Source organism: Schistocerca americana, chromosome 3 (assembly GCF_021461395.2).
Source record: "Schistocerca americana isolate TAMUIC-IGC-003095 chromosome 3, iqSchAmer2.1, whole genome shotgun sequence".
Taxonomy (NCBI): Eukaryota; Metazoa; Arthropoda; class Insecta; order Orthoptera; family Acrididae; genus Schistocerca; species Schistocerca americana.
Window position 1 is genome coordinate 965,915,556 of NC_060121.1, and position 21,121 is coordinate 965,936,676.

General features: G+C 43.0%; 1 protein-coding gene across 1 annotated transcript in view; it reads left to right on the forward strand.

The window, feature by feature from the left end:
* LOC124607330 (serine-enriched protein) overlaps nt 1–21,121 on the forward strand; it is a 132,119-nt gene that overhangs the window by 47,100 nt on the left and 63,898 nt on the right. The window contains exons 2-3 of the mRNA XM_047139630.1: nt 7,962–8,097; nt 18,721–18,756. Coding sequence (XP_046995586.1) covers nt 7,962–8,097; nt 18,721–18,756 — 172 coding nt within the window. The remainder of the gene's footprint in view (nt 1–7,961; nt 8,098–18,720; nt 18,757–21,121) is intronic.

Below are 21,121 nucleotides of genomic sequence, written 5' to 3' on the forward strand. Positions count from 1 at the left end.
CTACTACTTTAAGTGTCTCGTTTCCTAATTTAATTCTCTCAGCATCACCTGATTTATTTCAACAGCATTCCATTATACTTTCATTGCTTTTGTTGATTTTCCTCTCATATCCTCTTTTCAAGACGCCATCTGAGGTCAGAGGCATTGCTGTGGTACGTTAATACAAGTAAACGTAGCAAGCCAACGCCCAGCGAGACCCAGAGCTATGCTTCCGCACTCCTCGACGTTCGCAGAGCGAATGACGCTCCGTGCTGCGGAGCAGCGTCAGCGCTGATAAGACGTCACGCGCGCCTTATCGTGACGTCACTTCCGCTGATAACTTTGATTTTCCAGCAACACGGCCCTAGTAAAACTAGAGGCCGTGTTGCGTGAGCCAGGCTTGGTGCAGTGGATAGCCCTAGCGTAGCGCTCAGTGTACACCCCTGGTCTCACGGGAGAGATAAGGATGGTTCTCGGGTAGGACAAACTTTATTGTCTGTAATATAACATACGGTCTCCATTAATTTTAATTTTACAATTTCCATTACCAACTTTAGCCCATATGAAGAGGTACTCATCGGCATTCAATTTCTTCTTTCTTCGTGTACTCAACACAAAAGGCGTACTAGGAACTACTGTACCATATAGAACTTTGGCTAAGAGTCCAGTTGTCTCTGCTATGCTCCATGTCTTCCATGTAAGAATATTTGCATCTGGGAAGGCTTCAAGGCCACCATAATCACAATGATTGCCCCACACAACAGCAAGTGTGAGCCATGTACTCCCTCCAAACACGGCTTGTACATCACATGTCAAGTTCAATTTCAGTCCTCGAAACACATTTGGACCTCCAATCAGTTGTTGTTTATTGAACTGACCAGCCTAGTCAATATCAATTGCCTTCAAAGATCTATACACAGGAACGCTGCGCCGCCATCGACGACGCCATGCGCGTCGCAAAGGCATTGCTGTGGCACGTGACCAGGGGTGTACACTGAGCGCTGCGCCAGGGCTATCCACTGCGCCAAGCCTGACTCACGCAACACGGCCTCTAGTTTTACTAGGGCCGTGTTGCTGGAAAATCAAACTTATCAGCGGAAGTGACGTCACGATAAGCGCCGCGTGACGTCTTATCAGCGCTGCAGCTGCGCCGCAGCACGGAGCGTCATTCGCTCTGCGAACGTCGAGGAGTGCGGAAGCATAGCTCTGGGTCTCGCTGGGCGTTGGCTTGCTACGTTCATTTGTTAACGTGCCACAGCAATGCCTTTGCGACGCGCATGGCGTCGTCGCTGGCGGCGCAGCGTTCCTGTGTATAGATCTTTGAAGGCAATTGATATTGACTAGGCTGGTCAGTTCAATAAACAACAACTGATTGGAGGTCCAAATGTGTTTTGAGGACTGAAATTGAACTTCACATGGTGTCGTCGCTGGTGGCGCAGCGTTTCTGTGTATAGATCTTTGAAGGCAATTGATATTGACTTGGCTGGTCAGTTCAATAAACAACAGCTGATTGGAGGTCCAAATGTGTTTCGAGGACTGAAACTGAACTTCACATGTGATGTACAAGCCGTGTTTGGAGGGAGTACATGGCTCACAATTGCTGTTGTGTGGGGCAATCATTGTGATTATGGTGGCCTTGAAGCCTTCCCAGATGCAAATATTCTTACATGGAAGACATGGAGCATAGCAGATACAACTGGACTCTTAGCCAAAGTGCCATATGGTACACTAGTTCCTAGTATGCCCTTTGTGTTGAGTACACGAAGAAAGAAGAAATTGAATGCCGATGAGTACCTCTTCATATGGGCTAAAGTTGGTAATGGAAATTGTAAAATTAAAATTAATGGAGACTGTATGTTATATTACAGACAATAAAGTCTGCCTCTGACAGAATTTCAGTGTCATTGGGAAAACTCAAAGTTTTTATTTCATCTCCCTGAACTTAAGTTCCTACTTCAAGTTTTTCTTTTGTTTCCTTTACTGCTTGCTCAGTGTACAAACTTTCAATTTAAATATTTCAGTGCTCTTCTCACAGTATCTCCCATCTCATCTTCATCTCCGCCCTCTTCCATTTCCATGATACTGCCTTCAAGTTTATCTCCTTTGTGTAGAGTCTACTGTCACATGAACAAGGATATTTATTTTAATATTCGCACCTTTATTTCACATCTGTGGATACTCCCTTCTTCCAACACGATTATAGCCGTGGTCACAGCGCTATAGGGATACTTTGCAGGTTCGGCGAACACTCAGGCACCTAATCGCACCTTGATTGTTTGGCTAAGTCACCCGATCTTAATCACATAGAAAATGGCTGGAATATTTGGAGCAGCGGGCAAAACGTAGCAATCCACATTCTCGTAGTTTTGTAACTCTGCTTGATTTGATTATTAGTGAGTGGTTCAGTGAATGTGACATAGCTAACGAAACTTGTGGATTCCCCTGACTTAATGCAAGAGGCGGTGCTCACGAAGAGTTAAGAAAAATTAGTGACGTCGTTACAAACTACTAAAAGTAGTTTTGCAATGGTGCATTTAATTTATGAGACATACTTAGTGTAGAAAATTGGTTTTTGGCTGCAATCAATAAACATATGTTGTCACACTTCTTCGATGAGTAACTATTTTTGGTTTTCGCCCAAGACTCAGTGCAATAGATCCATTCCGTAATAATCCTCTTTCGATGTGCCCTGAAACACGGTTTACTTGCAATCATAAAATCTGCCGCTGCTTGTTAACTCTCAGTTCAACGCATAAACTACACCAACGTACTATATGCCTTGACTTTCTAACATTTTCAAAGCTGACAAACGTAGCAAATGAAAACTGTGTTTCGCAAGGAGACTCGAATCCAAGACCTTACCATTCGAGAGCAGTGGTCTTACCGAGTGAGCTACTCAGATATGACTCGTGGCCAGCTCTCACATATTTACCTGCACCAGTATCTCGCTTGTAATTTCCAATTTGATTGAAGCTAAATTGTGAGGCATGAGTCATGCCTGAGTAGCCCAGTCCCCGAGAGAATTTCCCTCGAACTGCATGGTTCTGGATTCGAGTCACGCTCCGGAACACAGTTTTAATCTGTCAAGAATTTTCAACACAGTGCAGATTTCTCTGCAGAACGAGACATTCGTCCAATGTTACAAAATTCGATGCATAGGCACACTCGGTACATTGGTCTACACTTTCGAAGCATTTCCCGCGACTCTTTTCAGCCACTGAACGATACTAGCACCTTCGACACGCTACGTGGCGAATGTTATGTCTAAGTGATGTACTTGCTGTTTGGTCATCAGGTTTCGTGGGACTATGCGCGGCAATTCTACTTGGTCATTTAATGAGACAGTACGAGGAGCGGTCGAAAAGATTCTAGCCCGAGATAGTTACCGTAATGTCTCGCACAAGCAACAACACCTACTTCTATGGTGACCCTTTTTGGGAATGCATGTGAAATTTCGCGGCTCCAGCTTCGGTAGTTTTGCCGCTAGGATGCGTAGTGAGCCGTCTTCTTCTTCTTCGGTTATCAACCCACAGGTTGGTTGGCAGCAGCACGCCATTCCGTTCTTTTGTCAACTTTCTTCTTCATATCTGCATAGGTCTGGCACCCGATGTCATTTATTACTTGTTGAATGTAGCTTAATCTAGGTCGTCCTCGGCGAGTTCTTCCTTCAATGATTCCTTCTAATATTCTCTTAATGAAATTGTTATGCCGTAAAATGTGACCTATGAAGGTTATTCTTCTTTTCTGTATATTTCGCCAAAGAGATCTGTTTTCTTTCACTCTTCTGAGGACATCTTCGTTTGTAGCCTTGTCTCGCCAGCTGATTTTTTCCATTCTCCGGTAGCACCACATTTCGAATGCCTCTAATCTTCTCTTTTCTTCTTTTCCACTAGTCCAAGTTTCACATCCGTAAAGGGCTGTACTCCACACATAGGTTTTCATGACTCTCTTTCTTACGTCTAAACTAACATTTCTACTCGTCAGTAAGTTTCTTTTTCCATTGAATGCTATTTTGGCAAGTTGTATTCTGTTTTTAATGTCACTTTTGCTCCTTCCATCTGCTGTTATTTTGCTACCTAAGTAGTTAAATTCTGTAACCTGCCCTAGTTTCTCTCCCTTTATTGTTATTCGTATGGGTTCATTGTAGTTCAGGGCGCCACTCACCATCACTTTAGTCTTTTTCTTATTTATTTTCATTCCATACTGTTCTTTTAAGGTGTTTTCCATTTCATTGAGTGCGGCTTCTAAATCTTCTTTCCTTTCTGTAATTATGGCGATATCATCTGCATATCGCAACATATCTATTTTCATTCCGTTAAGTTTTATTCCTACTTCAATATTCTCTCTTATTTTGTCTATTGCTTCTTGGATATATGCGTTGAAAATTACTGGAGATAGTGGGCATCCCTGTCTCACTCCTTTCCTTATTCTTGCTGTTTCTTCTTTGTTTTCCTTCTTAACTAAGGCTGTTTCATTTTGGTATATTTTAAAGATTATCCTTCTATCATTATATTTCAGACCAGCCTTCTTCAGAATTCTAAACATTTCTGGCCATACAACATTGTCAAATGCCTTTTCGAGGTCTACGAAGGCTATAAATACTTGTTTGTTTTTGGAAATTTGTTTCTCAATTATTAGTCTTAAAGATAAGATTGCTTCCCTCGTCCCTACACCGCTTCTAAAACCGAATTGGTCTTCACTTAGAGTGCTATTCAATTGGTTTTCAACTCTTTTCAAAATTATTCTTATTAGAATTTTTGATGCGTGTGAAAGAAGACTGAGTGTTCGATGGTTTTCACAGTCCATAGTAGATGCTTTCTTAGGTATGGGGAATATGATGCATTTCTGATAGTCTTCAGGAACTTCACCTGTTTTGTATATTTTCTGTATGAGTTGCAGTAATGTAGCTTTCATTTTGTCTCCTGATTTCTTAATTAGTTCAGAAGGTATATCATCAACACCTGCCGCTTTCTTATCTGGTAGTTCTTTTAGTGCTTTTTCAAATTCATCTTTCAGAATTGTGTCCCCTAGTTCTTCTTTCTCTACTTCTTCGCTTAATTCTATCATATTATCTGTTAGAGGGTCTCCTTGATATAGCTCTTCAATGTATTCTTGCCATCTCTTCAGCGTGTCATATCCAAATAGTACCTTGCCCTCTTTGTTCTTTATAGTTCCTGAAGATTTTACTTTCCGTTTAGCAAAGTTTTGTTTTATTGTTCTGTAGGCCAAGTCAGTTTTTCCTTTAACCATGTTTTCCTCCACCTCTTTACAAATGCTGTTGAGGTAATTTTCTTTTGCTTTCCTAGATTCTCTGTTTATTTGGTTTCTAAGCTTTCTATATTTGTTTTCGCTTTGCTCGTCAGAGGCATTTTTGTATAGTCTTCTTTCTTCCATTAGACAAATTATTTCAGGTGTTATCCACTCTTTCCTGTTTACAGGTTTGGCTTTCCCAATAAATTCTTCTGCTGCTTTATGTATGCCTTCTTTGATTTGTTTCCACTCCTCGTTAGTACTCCCGGGAATAATGTTTGATGCCATCTCATCAGTTTTCCGTGCATAAGGGATCACTAGTTCTTCAGACTTTAGGTTATCTCTGTTCCATACTTTGTTCGTTTTTCTCTCTAATCGCTTGAGTTTGAGTAAGCATTTCATCATTACAAGGTTGTGATCACTATTAATATCCGCAGACGGGTAGCTTCTGCAATCCTTGATTTGGTTTTTAAAACGCGATTTTACTAATATATAGTCGATTTGGTGTCTTCTAGTATCTCCTGGGGCTTTCCACGTGTACCTTCTTCTTTTATGGTGGTTGAAAAGGGAGTTCGCTATGACCAACTTGTTTTTGGCACAAAATTCAATTAGCCGACTTCCTCTTTCGTTTCTATCTCCTAGACCATATTTCCCTACAATTCCGTCAACTTTCTCTTCTCCAACACTAGCATTCCAATCTCCCATTATAATTAAGTTCTCTTCACCTTTAACATAATTTATAACTTTGTTGATGTCTTCATACACTGTTTCTATTACATCGTCTTCTTCTGCCGATGTCGGCATATAGACTTGTACTATTACCGTGTTCTTTGGTTTGGTTCCAATTTTGACTAGTATTATCCTAGAGTTAAATTGCACATATCCTGTGACTAGATTCCCGAGTTTTCCTTTTAGAATTATTCCAACTCCACCGATTCCAGTTGTTCCTTGGTTAGTACCTGTATGAATGATACGATAATTTCCTGATCTGAAGTCTCCTGGTTCAGGCCATCGCATCTCAGATATTCCTATTATGTCTGTTCCCATTCTGTCCATCTCTAGTTTGAGGTTCTCTAATTTCCCGCATTGGAGGAGTGTTCTTACATTCCATGTTGCTATTTTTAGTGTATTCTTCAACTTTGCCTGACCTTCCATTGTCCCCACCCGGAGATCCGATTGGGGGACTATTACTCCGGATTTATGTTTAACAGAAGATTCTGGCATGGTGCGCTACTGATTCTTGGGATATCTTGAGTGATCTTTAATGGAGTGGTTTCCCGTTGCCTTCTCCATCCTATGCCGTTGACTGTGAAGTTCTTCCGCCTTTAGGAGCAATTTCTCACTCCAAGGACAAGAGAGTGCCCTGCCTCTATCCGCTCATCCGCTCTCTTTGAGACCGTTGGCACTTGATAGGGGGCGTTTCCTTATCCCGGGAAACACTCGGTCGTCAGAGCCTCGTTAGCAATAACAGGGTGTACCGTGCAGCAATCCTTAGCTGCAACTCGGGTAGGTGAGGTTGACATTTGTACAGGAGAGGCTGTTAGAGTCGCTTCACTGTACCTTACACCCCGTAGTGTAAGTAAAATGGCGAATATCGAGAGAATGAAGAACCGTGCTGTAATTGAATATCTTCATTTTAGGGAATGACACCCAATGAAATTGAGGAGTAAATGGTGAATAAACTTAAGGTCAGAGCTCCGTCTGATGCAGCAGTGAAAAACTGGGTGTCAGAGTTCAAGCATGGAAGAACGAGTGCGGAAGATGCGCCAAGGAGCGGAAGGTCTGTCATCGTTGCCACTGATGAAACAGTGACTGCAATTCACGATACGATTTTTGCAGAATCGTCGAACAAATTTGCAGCACACTGAAACCACATTTGGAATATCCCATTGGCGTGCTCATGACATTGTTGTGGATATTTTGGGAATGCGCAAAGTTTCGGTGGATCCTGAAAGACTCGAATGCAGATCTGAGACGGGAGCGTCTGCAATGTTGTGAAGAAATCGTCCGCCAATTTGAAGCGAATGATGACGGCTTTCTTACAAGGTACGTGACAATGAACGAAATGTGGGTTCACCACTATGATCCTGAGACAAAACAACAGTCAAAACAAACATCCTTCATCCCCAACTCAAAAAAAATTCCAGGTGGAGAAATCAGTCGGTAAGGTGATAGCATCGGTCTTTTGGAATGGAGAAAGGGTAAGTATGGTGGATTACTTGGAAAAGGGCATAACTATAAATGCGTCATACTATTGCACCCTCCTGCGCCTTTTGACAGAAGAGATAAAGAAAAAAAGGCGCGGAAAACTGGCGCGCGGAATTCTTTTGCATCAGGACAACACACCGGCGCAGAAAGTCCTCGCAACAGTGGAAACTGCGTGACTGCGAGTTAGAATTGTTTCGTCATCCGCCATATGCTCCAGATTTGCCTCCATCGGACTTTTTCAGCTGTCCTCATCGAGGTATATCAACAACATTTGTCGGCAGCTGAGGGTTTCAGTTAATTACCAGCCTTACTAGTGCCTCACGCACGAAAGAATAAATAGCCACCGGCTAGGTTAGTTAGGTTTAAGTAGTTCTAAGTCTAGTGGACTGATGACTTCAGATGTTAAGTCCCATAGCGCTTAGAGCCATTTGATTTGAATAAATAGCCCCCAGTTCCGCAGCTCTCACGGTCCACATACTGCTGAGAGTGAAGTCTCGCTCAAGCGGGCTGTTCTTGCGTTTCAGAGTGTTCCACAAGATGCTGTACCAGGCGCCGAGTCCGCAGCGCAAGAAGGAGCAGGCGCCCAAGGAGAACAAGTTGCGGCTCTTCCTCAAGCGCAGCAGTGAGCCGCTGCTCAACCTGCAGAACGCCGCGCAACAGGTACGACAGCGACTTCTGCCCGCTCAACAGGTGACCTCCGGTGCTCACTCAAGCACGTCACGCCACGCCTCCAGGCCGCCAAACCCTCGTGCTGTCAGCTACGCCCGCTCCTCGATCCATTCATACGCTCTGCCACACATTCTACGACTACCATTCTGACCGACAATCCTGGCAGTCATCACCATCCATCTCCCCGTTTCTCAACAAACCGCTTCATCTCCCAGAAAGACCACCCTCAGAACACCCTAAACCAACCTCCACTATCGTATCCGTTCTCCAGCATGCCTCGCATTCTACAGTAAACCTTCTTTGTTCCATTATAGAGACAGTAATATTGTTTCGTAGACAATTGTGTATGCAGATTTGAAGAGTGTCGTGTTGTAAGAGTCACAACAAATAAGCAATTGTGTGTGTAGTGTTTACAACTGTAGCACTGTTTAGGTTACTACTTTCATCGCCTTTATACAGCACCATTTCCCCCGCATCAGTTATCGGTGATTTCGCAGCTGCCAGAAACATCTGCCAGCTATATTGTTCCAAACAGAGCCCTAGTAAAGACAAGTATCGAATTTGTACCGTCAGTGGACGAAAGAAATGAGATTTCTGTTTACGTCACTGAAGCACGACGAGTTTATGTCCATGTTTTCACTGTTTTTAGCGCTTTACATGTCTCTAGACGTCTGGTGATGGATACAAACGTCTGTTCACTTTATAATGGCAGTCCTCAAAATAAACAGGCGGGAAGGAAAGTGCTACACCGTGAACACCCTACCGACGTGATATTACAGTATTTCCATGTCTGTCGGAAATGTTGATAAAAATTTCATCCTTATGCGAGCTAATTTTAAGAAGAAGAAAATCTGTCTTACAGAGAATGGTGAAAGTAGATGGTGGCTGTTGAATGCGTGTAGCGTTACTGGAATAATCAGGTGCTGAACGCAACACAGCACACCCAAAGGACGTCCATATGCAGCTTATCACCATACTGCAAACATTGAGAATGATCGAGTCGTTGCCATGGCGGACACAGGAGCATCGTAACGACAAAGGGCACAGACATTTAACTGTGTGCTATGACTGCAAATGGAGTGGTAACGAGATGACCTAAGGACAGCAGGGTGCCCCGCATCCTGATGTAGCATGTCTGGGAAGCGATGGAAAGGCGTCTAGTTTCATATTAGACCCCAGAGAGCAATCTTTATGAACTGAAGCAGAATGTGTTTCAGACATGGCAAGAAATTACTCGATCTTCCAAGGCTGTTCGCTTCGATGCCACAGCAAATAGGTGAATGTAACGGCTGGTTATAATTAAACTTTCCCTATTTAACACGTCATTACACGGAAAATAATTACCGTTCGCGTAGCAAACTTCAAACTTGGTAGCATTGTCAAGGACGTGGGGAAGAGAAATAATTCAGAATAAATTCAGTTGAAACACTTTTAATGTGCTACTACGGTACGTCATACCATTAAATACCGGTACCATTGCTGCTACAAAATGGATCAATATGGCGCCCATCAGTGTCCAGAAGAGTCTGAAAGCGCAGGATTGCATTCTGCACAGCAGAACGAAGCATGTTCTTCTTCTTGATATGCTGCGTTTCAGATCATCACATGTGTGAATGTTCCCATGGCAAACTCTGTCCTTCAGGTATCCTCACAACTAGAAATCGCAGGGAGTGAGATATGGAGATGTGTCAGTCGACCTTTTGGAAACGATCGGCTGATAATTCGATAGTTTCCAAATGTGTTCCGGAGAAGCAGGTGAACTTCAGGAGCGATGTGCGATGGAGCCCCATCTTGCATGAAAATTGTTGAGTTGTATGCGTCTCTGTGCTACAGGGCGGAAATAACAAGCTGCCGAAGCTTATTGCAGTAATGCCGGCCAGTCACACTGCACGTCTTTCGTCCTTGAGCGCCAATCTGTTCAAAAAAGAATGGGCCAGTGGTGAACTAGCCGTGAAGCCCAGCCATACGGTGACACGTTCACCTTACAGAGGAACTTCCAATGCACAGTGGCTGGAGGTAAAGATCCCCACACTCGGCATTTCCGTGTGTTAACCTCATCCGTCATAGAAAAATGAGCTTCGTCTGTCCATACGATGGTCCACGGCCAGCATTCGTCAAATTCGAACCTCTCGCGATAGTGGAGAGCGAAGTCAACTCGTCGTTGTGCGTCCAGTCGTGCAAGGTGCTGTACGATATGAATCTTGCACAGATACCATTTGAGAATGGTTCAAGAACCTTCCGTCCAGTGGACCACGGGATGTTCAACTGTCGTGACACATCACGTGCAATGCCCGACCATCGGGAATTGTGTGCAGCGTTGTCTGCCACAGCAACAGCGATTTCATCAACCGAATCAATCATGGCCCAAAAGTTTAATCATTCAGTATCCATTATGCGATGAACGCCACCGCAAAGTTGGTGCAACCAGTGGTCGGCCTCTTCCCGGAGCGACGCCCAGTTCTCCAGTTGATTCGACGTTCTTCATCATGCTCCGCACAGCAGGTGGGGAAAGAGGACCCTTCGGTAATCCTTTCAGCCGAAGGTGTTCTTGAAATGCAGCTGCAGCATTACTGTTGTTTTGATAACAGAGCTTCACCAGTAATGTCCTGCTCGTATTGTCCAAGCTCTTGTTGAAACGTCAACAAGTGCACTGCGAATGGTCAGGTGCGTTAGACTACGAATCATCATGATTAATCACGGCACCTGGTGACCGTAGTTGGAACTGGACGGTGATGTATGCGAGTGCAGGATTTCACGGCGAATTTCATATATAAAAGTCTTCACGGGTTGTCAGTCGAGTAGCATCGTCGTCTCGTAGCAACGTTTCGATGGAATGCGTCTCCATCATCTTCAGGCGAAGAAGATGATTAGACGCATTCCGTCAAAACGTTGCTACGAGACGACGATACTACTCGGCTGACAACCCGTGAAGACTTCATATATGGACGGTGATGCTATGACGTATGGAAATCATGCATCCCCGTACTCTGGAAATTAATGCTACCAAGTTTTGTACTCGTACGGCAGTTCCTTTACGTGTTATAACATGTAAAAAAGGGAAAGTTTAATTATAACAAGCCGGTTTTAGCGCCAGCTGGGGGCACACCACACACTGATGCTGATGATTCAGTTATTAATGGCCTGAAAGTTTAATCACTCAGTATCCATTATGGGATGAACGCCACCACAAAGTTTGTTAAATATACGACTGGTGCTTCATGATGTAATACTTTCCATTTCCGCCAGTGAAATTTTGGAAGTTGAGTTCGAACAAAGCAACTGTAAGAAAAATGGAAGATCGCCTTTATAGTTCAGTATGTGTTATTATTTGTCTTTGAGGCACTGTATCCATCTTCACACGTGGTGTAATTGATGCTCAATACAGCAGTGCGCGATGCGGCAGGCAGGCAATAAGTAAGTGATGCGACACTTCAACATTTCCTGGTCTCATAAGACCAGGCGATCGAATTCATGTTGTACAAAAATGTTGCCTCTGGCATGCCTGGATGCTCGGAAATCTCTCTTCAAGACATACAAGGTGTTTCCGTATACATAACAGGACATGGACTGAACAATTTGAGTTAGGGAACCTGGGATCAGAGAAGCGAGCTTAGGGAGATATGGAAGTAAAATTGTCTGCCGTTTTGTCTAGAGTTACTGTTTTCCGGATTATTTACAGCTAACATGCGTACAAGTTTACACTTACTGTGCTGTTTATTTACATGTACATTCCTTATATCCTGCAAGGAAACAAGAAGGACGAGCCTGATTACTAGAAAGTCATGATGCAGATTTTGTTTACTTGGCCGTAAGATGGTTCTGTTGTATTTACATTGTCGCATGACAGAACGTGCTATGAATCAACGACAGACCCATTCATTACTCAAAGCTGTTAAGAGACCTACAGTACAGTGCGATGGAGCAGTACCAGTACCAAAAAAATGGTTCAAATGGCTCTGAGCACTATGGGACTCAACTTCTGAGGTCATCACTCCCCTAGAACTTAGAACTACTTAAACCTAACTAACCTAGGGACATCACACACATCCATGCCCGAGGCAGGATTCGAACCTGCGACCGGACAGAACCATTTCGGAGAACTCACTGACATGGACGCTGTGTATGGGGAAGTAAGTTCCACTGCTCTTGCAACTGAAAGGCTGTACAGGGAACGATTTCCTAACAGCCATCATCCCTCATGAGGAATGTTTATTTCTCTCGATCGAAGACTGTGGTAGAAACAGGGGACCTGGCAACATGAGGACCACTCGCTAGCCCGAGTTTGAAGAGGACGTGCTGCAAAATGCTGCAGCGGACCCCACTGGAAGTACTCGTCGTGTTGCACGTGAAACGGGCGCTGCACATACTAGTGTGTGGCGAGTACTCCAAGAACAACAATTACACCATATCACCCACAACGAGTCCATGCAATGCTTGTGACTGACTTTGCACCGAGGGTCGCATTGTGTCAGTGGTTGTTCCAACAATGGAGTGATCGACCAGGTTTCCTCCAAATCGTGTTGTTTACTGACTAGGACTCATTTGAAAAATGTATGTGAATTCCTAAGGGACCAAACTGCTTAGGTCATCGGTTCCTACAATGCTTAAACTAACTTATGGTACGAACAACATACACACCCATACTCGAGGGAGGACTCGAACCTCCGGCGGCAGGGGCTGCGCATTCCGTGACATGACGCCTCGAACCGCGCGGCCACATCTCACTTGATAGTGATGGTATTTCGAACGGCAGGGATAGCCATGTGTGGGATGAGGAAAACCCTGACGCTGTAGTAGATACACACGATCAAATGCATGTTGCTGCGAATATCTGGGCCGGTATTTTAGGCGACAATCGCATTGGGCCATATCTTATATCTAGACGTCTGATACTGGAGAGGTGCCTGAGGACTTCAAAAAGTATATTATTGTTCCATTACCAAAGAAAATGCCAGCAAAATCGTGTGCACAATACAGAACCCTCAGCCTAACATCACATGCATCAAAAATTTTGACGACTATCCTCCTCAGAAGAATTGAAGGGAACGTGGAATGCATGCTCACAGAAGACCAGTTTGGCTTTAGAAGAGGGAGAGGTACGCGAGAAGCCATTATGGCCCTAAGGCTCATAATAGAAAAAAGAATGGAGAAAGGAAAGGACACCTACATAGCATTTATCGACCTCGAAAAAGCCTTTGATAAGGTTGAATGGAAAAAACTATTCCAGATATTGAGGGAAACTGGAGCTAAGTACAAGGACAGGAACATATACAAAGAAGAGGTGGCAATAGTGAGATGTGGGGAACATCAACAACAAGCAAAAATTAAACAGGGTGTGAGACAGGGATGTGCACTCTCCCCTGTCCTCTTTAATATGTACATACAGAAAGCAATGGACGAGGTTAGAGAAAAGTTAGGACAAGCTAATGGAATCAGGATCCAGGGAAAAATAGTTGATATGCTGCGTTTTGCGGATGACATTGCTGTCCTAGCGGAAAATGAGGAAGAATTACAAGTAGTGTTGGAGGAAATGGAAAACACTCTTGCTACACGGTACAACATGAAAATTAATAAGTCAAAAACAAAAATCTTAGTTGCAAGCAAACAAAATAATCAAGCAATTGCGAATATAAGGCTGAATGGAGAGAAGCTGAAATAAATACAAGACTTTGTCTACTTGGGAAGCAGAATAACATCAGATGGTCGTAGTAGGAAAGATGTAATAAGTAGAATAAATCAGGCAAAGATTGCATTCTATAAAAGGAAAGGACTCCTCACATCAAATATGATAAGTCTGTCGTTAAGGAAGCGGTTAATAAAGACCTTTGTTGGGAGTGTGCTTCTCTACGGCAGCGAAACCTGGACACTTGGAGAGGACGAAAGAAGAAGGATTGAAGGATTCGAAATGTGGTGTCTGCGAAGGATGTTAAAAATTCCATGGACGGCCAGGATGACAAATGAAGAAGTCCTGCAGAGAGCGGAGGAAGTTCCACTTCTTTGGAAGACGGTCAAGAAGAGGAGAGATATATGGATGGGACACATTCTGAGACATGAAAGTCTTCTCCACACTATAACGGAAGGCCTTGTGGAGGGCAAAAGGGCAAGAGGCAGACCTAGAAGAAAGTACATAAGCCAGATAATGCAGGACCTAGGATGCGGAAGTTTCACGGAATTGAAGAGGCTGGCCGACAATCGTACTGAATGGAGAGCTGCTGCAAATCAATCTTAGGATTGGCAACTTAAGAAGAAGAAGAAGACGTCTGAATGGCCATCTGTAACTAATTTAAAAGAAAAAGTGGACAGTAATGTGATTTCATTCCTGTTATCTCACTAAGCTGGCTTCTCCGACACTTCAAATTATTCAGTGGAGCATCCTCTATGCTCTGTTAAATTTTTGCACGCTCTTACGGAAATACCCTGTATGTGGCTGTACATATCAATAATGACACACCCAAGGTCGTCTGCAATGGAAGAGGAGCTTTTTCCATGACAAAGTCGAGAGTAATCTAATGCAGTGGTCGTCAAACGATTTTGCACAGGAGCCAACAATGGCTCCGTGAGGCTGCACCTCGGGCAGCATATGTACCTGCCATATTATTAACTGGTAAATTTTATACGTCAGTATGTTATGATCCCTCAACAGACTAACTATAATACTGGCGCCGTAAGTTGTCCTCCGGTCCCAAAGTACTGATCAGTAAAAGTCGCCACCATTCGGAACACTTCGTATCGACTGTTCTCTGTTTCACATTGTTGCCAACATCAGCGACCCAAAAGTTATGACACTGTAATTGGCTAATGGAGGCACTGATCGTATTTGCCACTGTATACTTGATCGCAGTTTATCAAATAATTCACAATGCGAGTGCTATCGATTTCGACTTCCTGCTTAATGTTTTGATGATAGCAGAAAGCTGAAATCGGTAATACTGTGTGTTACACTTCTGTAATAAATAGCGATCAAGGTGGGCATTTATTAATAAATTAATAACTAGGTCGGATAGTCACATGACAAGTATACGCTTTGTCGTATTCTGAGAACGATATCCATGACTTTTTGAGACGGTTAAAAAAAAATGAAAATGTAACTGAAGCGAATGCGAAAGGCGTGTAATACTCCGTAAGCTCCATTCGCAGCTTCACACCCAACTAAAAAAAAAAAAATTGATTTGATTATTTTGATCGCAACACAACATTAACTGCTAAGTAGCGCAAACTAGCCCTTTGGTAAGCCCTCAAATAGTAATCAGGGGCGAAAGATACAAATAAGCTTGTTTTCTTCGGGTATGTTCCACTCAGAATTTGGATAAATGTGTTCAGCCAAAGAATTATTTGCAGCTAACACAATATATTTTATTCGGAACTCACGAGGGAAACTCCCCACAGTATCACTCTCAGATTTAGTGGTAAGATGACCCAGCGGGTAGCGCACCAGTAACTGAACAAAGACAAAACATGAAAACAGGAAGAAGACGTCGCGAACTGTGAAAAAGAAGTAAATCAGAAACAGTGAACTGCAAGCTCGAGATGTGCATCATCAAGCGAATCGAAAAAACTGCAGCGTCGTGGTTCTGTGGTCATGGTGTTAGACCAGAAGGGAGAGATCCGCGTTCATATCTCCCTCGTGCCCCTTTTTTTCTTTTCAAAAAATAATCATTGATGTGTCTGTTCTTCTGTAGTGTTGGCAATCGTCTTATTATACATTGGTTATAGAATATTAGTCATGTGTCTAGAACATATTACCGTCGCAAGGAAATGTGATGAGTAGTGAGAGCAGGCGATGCACCTGAAAACAACAAATAAACGGATGTGAACAGTGTTACAACAAAATAATTAAAGAGTCAAAACTTCCAATACGGAGCGCAAGGCATGAGGTACTTGTGTAGAAGAAATAGAAGGTACGTACGTCTGGATGTCGCTTCCTTACACCTCGCTGTTGCAAACGGACGTTACACCACGACGCAGCTTCAATATAGCGAACAGCTACGTCAATGACCGGTCAGATTTGTGTATAATTTCGTGAAAAATAGAGCCACGAGAGAGATTTGAACACAGATCTCCCCCTTCGGAATCTAATACGTGACCATATAACCACGATGCCGTGGATATTCGAAGTCGCTCGATGTTGCACACCTTGAGCTTGGATCCTGCAATGTTTCGATTTTGCTTCTTTTCTCACAGTTCAGTCTTCCTTCTTCCTGTTTTTATGTTTGATCTGTGTTTAGTTTTTGACGTCATATCCACTGGGTCGTCTTACCACTAAATGTGAGGGGGTTGCTATGGGGAGTTTACCTAGTCAGATGTGTAACTAATTAATCAATGAAACGTAGTTTGTAATCCCTGACACAGTACTCGTTAAAGCCTGTGCTATGGTAAGTGAGCGGGATTCACCTTATGAGAAAGGATTTTCGCATTGATATCGACCGCGTGTACCTGAATGGTGGCAAATCAGACTTACACCCACTCTGTAATAACAATGATCCGTCAAGTAAGTTCGAAATGCAATAACATGTCAGGATGGATCAAAAGCAAACCAGAAGGTGCTACCAATGTGACAATAATACGGTCGCCAGCCTAATTAGGCATTAACTGAGTTTCTTCCCTGTACAAGTTGGTATATATTGATTCAAAACAATAAGTTGTAACAGTGTATAATATAGTAGAGTTTTAGAACCATAAAATCTATTGAACTGATAGTTCCACGTTCTGTACTGATATGGAAAATCATGAATACATAACACTACACTATAATGTTTACTACAAAACTTTAAACTGTCTATTAATCTGATTAAAATCGGGCATAGTTTACCCTAGAAATTGTACTTTCATGGCACTCACAAAATGTCAATTTTGATAAAGATAAAACACTGATACAGTTTGAGTTTTATATTGACTTCAACTTTTGCTGGTCAAACCAATTTAGAACACCTCAGAATTCAAATGAATGAGGGGGGACCCTGAAACTGTTATGATCGCTGTATTTAAAAAAATGATTATTGAATTTATTATTCATTCAAGATTTCCAGTATATAAGTTACTACTCTTTTCATCTTATTTACTGCTCATTTAAATGCCTTCAAATCTGTCTCGAAATAATAAACTTCATTACTATATCAATACTAAAGTTATCTTTCGACTTGGTTAGACCTTCGCTATTCATTTACTGGTTCATTAACAAAACATTTCTTTAAACACCATTCTAATATAGCTAGTTCTGCAAATAATTATTATTAATACAATTTTTAATTTTGATTTCGGGACACTCGGATTGCACAACGTTTGGAAAGGACCCTGTCTAGATTAGTTGTGAGGATAATTGAATGATGGAAAAGTTCTGGTAAAAATTAGGTTATTATTGCACAAAACAAACACAGTTCACTCTCTGATCTATAGGAATACAGTACTAAAAGTTTTAACCTGCTAGTATCGATGCGGCGGTTGGCGGGCGGCAAGATGGCGAGGCACAGAGCACGCATACAACCACAGCTATGGCTCTTGATGTATCGGCACTTTGATTCTTCTTAGCGTCGCAATACCTTTCCATTTAGTGCCTATGGAATTTTGCCATGCTGTGTGGGCGTCGGAACGGCCTACCCTAGGCTCAGTGAAGCTATGTCTTCCAGGAGAGCCTCCTCGCTCCAGATGGTATTGCTCAAACCAGTGCCAAACACCAACTACCACTGAGTCCGTTGTGCCGTGCAGTGCCCGCGCGCATTTCCCGCGCTCGCCTGCCATCCACCTTTTACCGCTCCCTTACAGACAGGGTATTCACCCGAGGTTTTGCATTCTACATACCCTAACACATTGCCTACGTATAGACCAGACGCACAGTTACAATTTTAAACATCTTACAACAGTTTCAACATTTGTTACATTTCAATTCTATTACAATATTACTTGACATTTGACATAAACATTAATATTCACATTGAAACTTATTTACAGTTTTCTTAACACAATGGCACGAAACAAAAAGTTCCCACTATAGTGCTACGTGATTCAATGCCAATTCGGTGGACAGTGTGTCGCTTTTTCTGCCTGTTGTATCAAGCAAATTCTCATTTGGTTCAACGCAGAAAAACCGTGATATTAACTTGAGAGTCGAACCCGGCGCCTTTGTCGACAGAAACGGCAATCGCGAAAGTATCCAGGCGGCTAGATGAATCGCTGATGTACAGCAGAGGTCGTAAGTTCGTCAGCAGGTCTTGGTTCAAATGGCTCTGAGCACTATGGGACTTAACATCTGAGGTCATCAGTCCCCTAGAACTTAGAACTACTTAAACCTAACTAACCTAAGGACGTCACACACGTCCATGCCCTAGGCAGGATTCGAACCTGCGACCATAGCGTTCGCGCGGTTCCAGACTGAAGCGCCTAGAACCGCTCGGCCACACCGGCCGGCGTCAGCAGGTCTCTCCGAACCTAATTTGCTACTAGAGAAGATGGCGTCCCTTGCTTTTGCCTGCCGCAGCGCGCCCTGGTAGGTGTGTGTTTAGTTTGGCTCCTGTGTTCCCCTGTGTTGAGTGTGTGTCTGCCTCCGTGTGTGTGCGTGTCTGCGCTGCCGTGTCGCTCGCTTCACATGTGGTTGACGTGTTGCTTGCCTTCTACCCACAGCGAGGCTTCTCCCAGCAACTGGCGCCAATCCAAGAGGTAATTACTGGAGGGGCGTCCTCGGCTGGCGGGGACGCAGCGACGGTACCAAAAGTGACGCCAAAACCAGGCCCTCTCTGGCCACCGGCTAACCACCAGTAACAGCCGCGTGGGGTAGTCGCCGCCCAGTGTGGCAGGCGTTAGCGATACATTAACAGTCCACGTCTCAGACCGGTTTACAGCCGTTCATCGTCTCTGCATGTCAAGTTAAACCAGACGTGGGCCGTATGGTTCCTATACGCGTGTTTCTTTTCTTTCTACCCTCACTTCTGTTTCACTGTCCGTCCATATTTGCATTGTCGGCAAACCAGTAGGCTTATCCAGCTTCCCAACGACAATGGCATAGCTTCCAGGAGGGAAACGACAATGAACGCCAAGCTATTAAAACAGTCCATCTTTTGATTTGCAGCTCCTTGTATTGGCCGTGTTTGCAGTTCAAATTTTTGGGATTTCAGGTCCGCCAGTTACGCAAAACACCATTTTTCTCTGTACCCAAAGATGTTTCGGCACCACTGTGCCATCATCATTGGGTTTTCGTTTTTATTTATTCTGCAATGTCAAAAATTTTATTAGATGACTATAAAATTACGTGCATTTTTAGTCCAAGCAACAGATCGTTTCTTTTTGTAAATGCCTTTACGTTTGGTGAGCATGAATTTTCTGGACCACTTTTGTGTTAATTATCCTAAAAATATTAAAACAGTTTGCACACGTCCAATTGTGCTGTGACTAGTCTCATGGTTCTAGGAAATATCTGTTGTGAATGGGGTAGTAAGCTGTAGTAAAGAGTTCCAAATGTCGTAGAAACTTGAATGCCTTTCCTGTACTACCTGTTATTGCATACAGAACAAAACAGAAATAATTTTTTCTATGGATACCCACTTTCAGCCCGCTGAAGATACATCAAGGAAGACTGAGTATTGATATAACATGATAATTCCTGCTTACGGCTGTCAATAATCTTTTTTTTTTAATTTTTGTAATAACTAACGATAAATTCACATTTCAAAACCAATTAAAAACAAAAAAATGTAAGGTATGAAATAATTTTTGACAATTGTAAAGGGAAATGGCCATATTTAATAATGACGTGATAAAAATGATCAAATGTGTGTGAAATCTTATGGGACTTAACTGCTAAGGTCATCAGTCCCTAAGCTTACACACTACTTAACCTAAATTTTCCTAAGGACGCACACACACACACACACCCATGCCCGAGGGAGACTCGAACCTCCGGCGGGACCAGCCGTATAGTCCATGACTGCAGCGCCTAAGACTGCTCGGCTAATCCCGCGTGGCAATGACGTGAAGACTGTGGCTCTATTCGACATTAAATTATTGAAGAATGACGAGTTTTTAATGTCATTCTGTCATTAAAATACTGAGCACAAGCTCAGAGTGGCCAAAAGCGGAGGCAGGAAATCAGTTTTGGCACTCTCACATATTAAGAAAATCCTCACATTTCCTTTAACTGATTTGTACCTCCAATCGCTGTGCTTTTAAATAACAAAGGAGGTCAACAGAATAATTGTAGTTAGTAAAAGATACATTTATACACAATATATTTAGATATGCCATCAGCTGCTATTAGTTTCAATCTACATGGATCACTTTCTGGCACCTGAGAATGGTAAAGAAATTAGACCACGACGTCAATATCAAATCAGTAAAATTTATAAAAATAATTTAATTAAAATTCTTAGAATATATTGCATGAACCGTAGATCATACCGAGGTAGAGTTGCTTGCGCGCCTCATCGAGACATATGGCCATACCGTAGGTGCAACTTCTATTTGAAGACACTAGACGAATATGTAGTTCTGAAGAGAGGCAGCAGCCTTTTCAGGTCTTTCAGAGGTAACTCTGGATCACTGACTGATCTAGATTTGTAACATTAACCAACATGTTAATGTAACAACGCAAAACTGGTAGAAGCCGACATCGGGGTGGATCAATTTTTGTTCCGGAGAAATGTTGGCATATTCGAGGCAAAACTGAGCCTACAACTTATCTTAGAAGATAGGTTAATGAAAGTCAAACCTGCGTTAATACCATTTGTAGACTAACGGAAAATTTTTGACAATGATAACTGGAATACTGTATTCGAAATTCTGATGGTAGCAGTGGTAAAATATAGGTAGCGGAAGGATATGCACAACTTGTACACAAGCCAGACAGCAGTCATAGCAGTCGAAAGGCGTGAAAGGGAAGCAGTGGCTGAGAAGCGAGTGAGACTGGGATGTAGTCTATTCCCAGTGTTATCCAGTAGCCGGCCGGAGTGGCCGAGCGTTTCTAAGCGCTACAGACTGGAACCGCGCGACCGCTACGGTCGCAGGCTCGAATCCTGCCTCGGGCATGGAT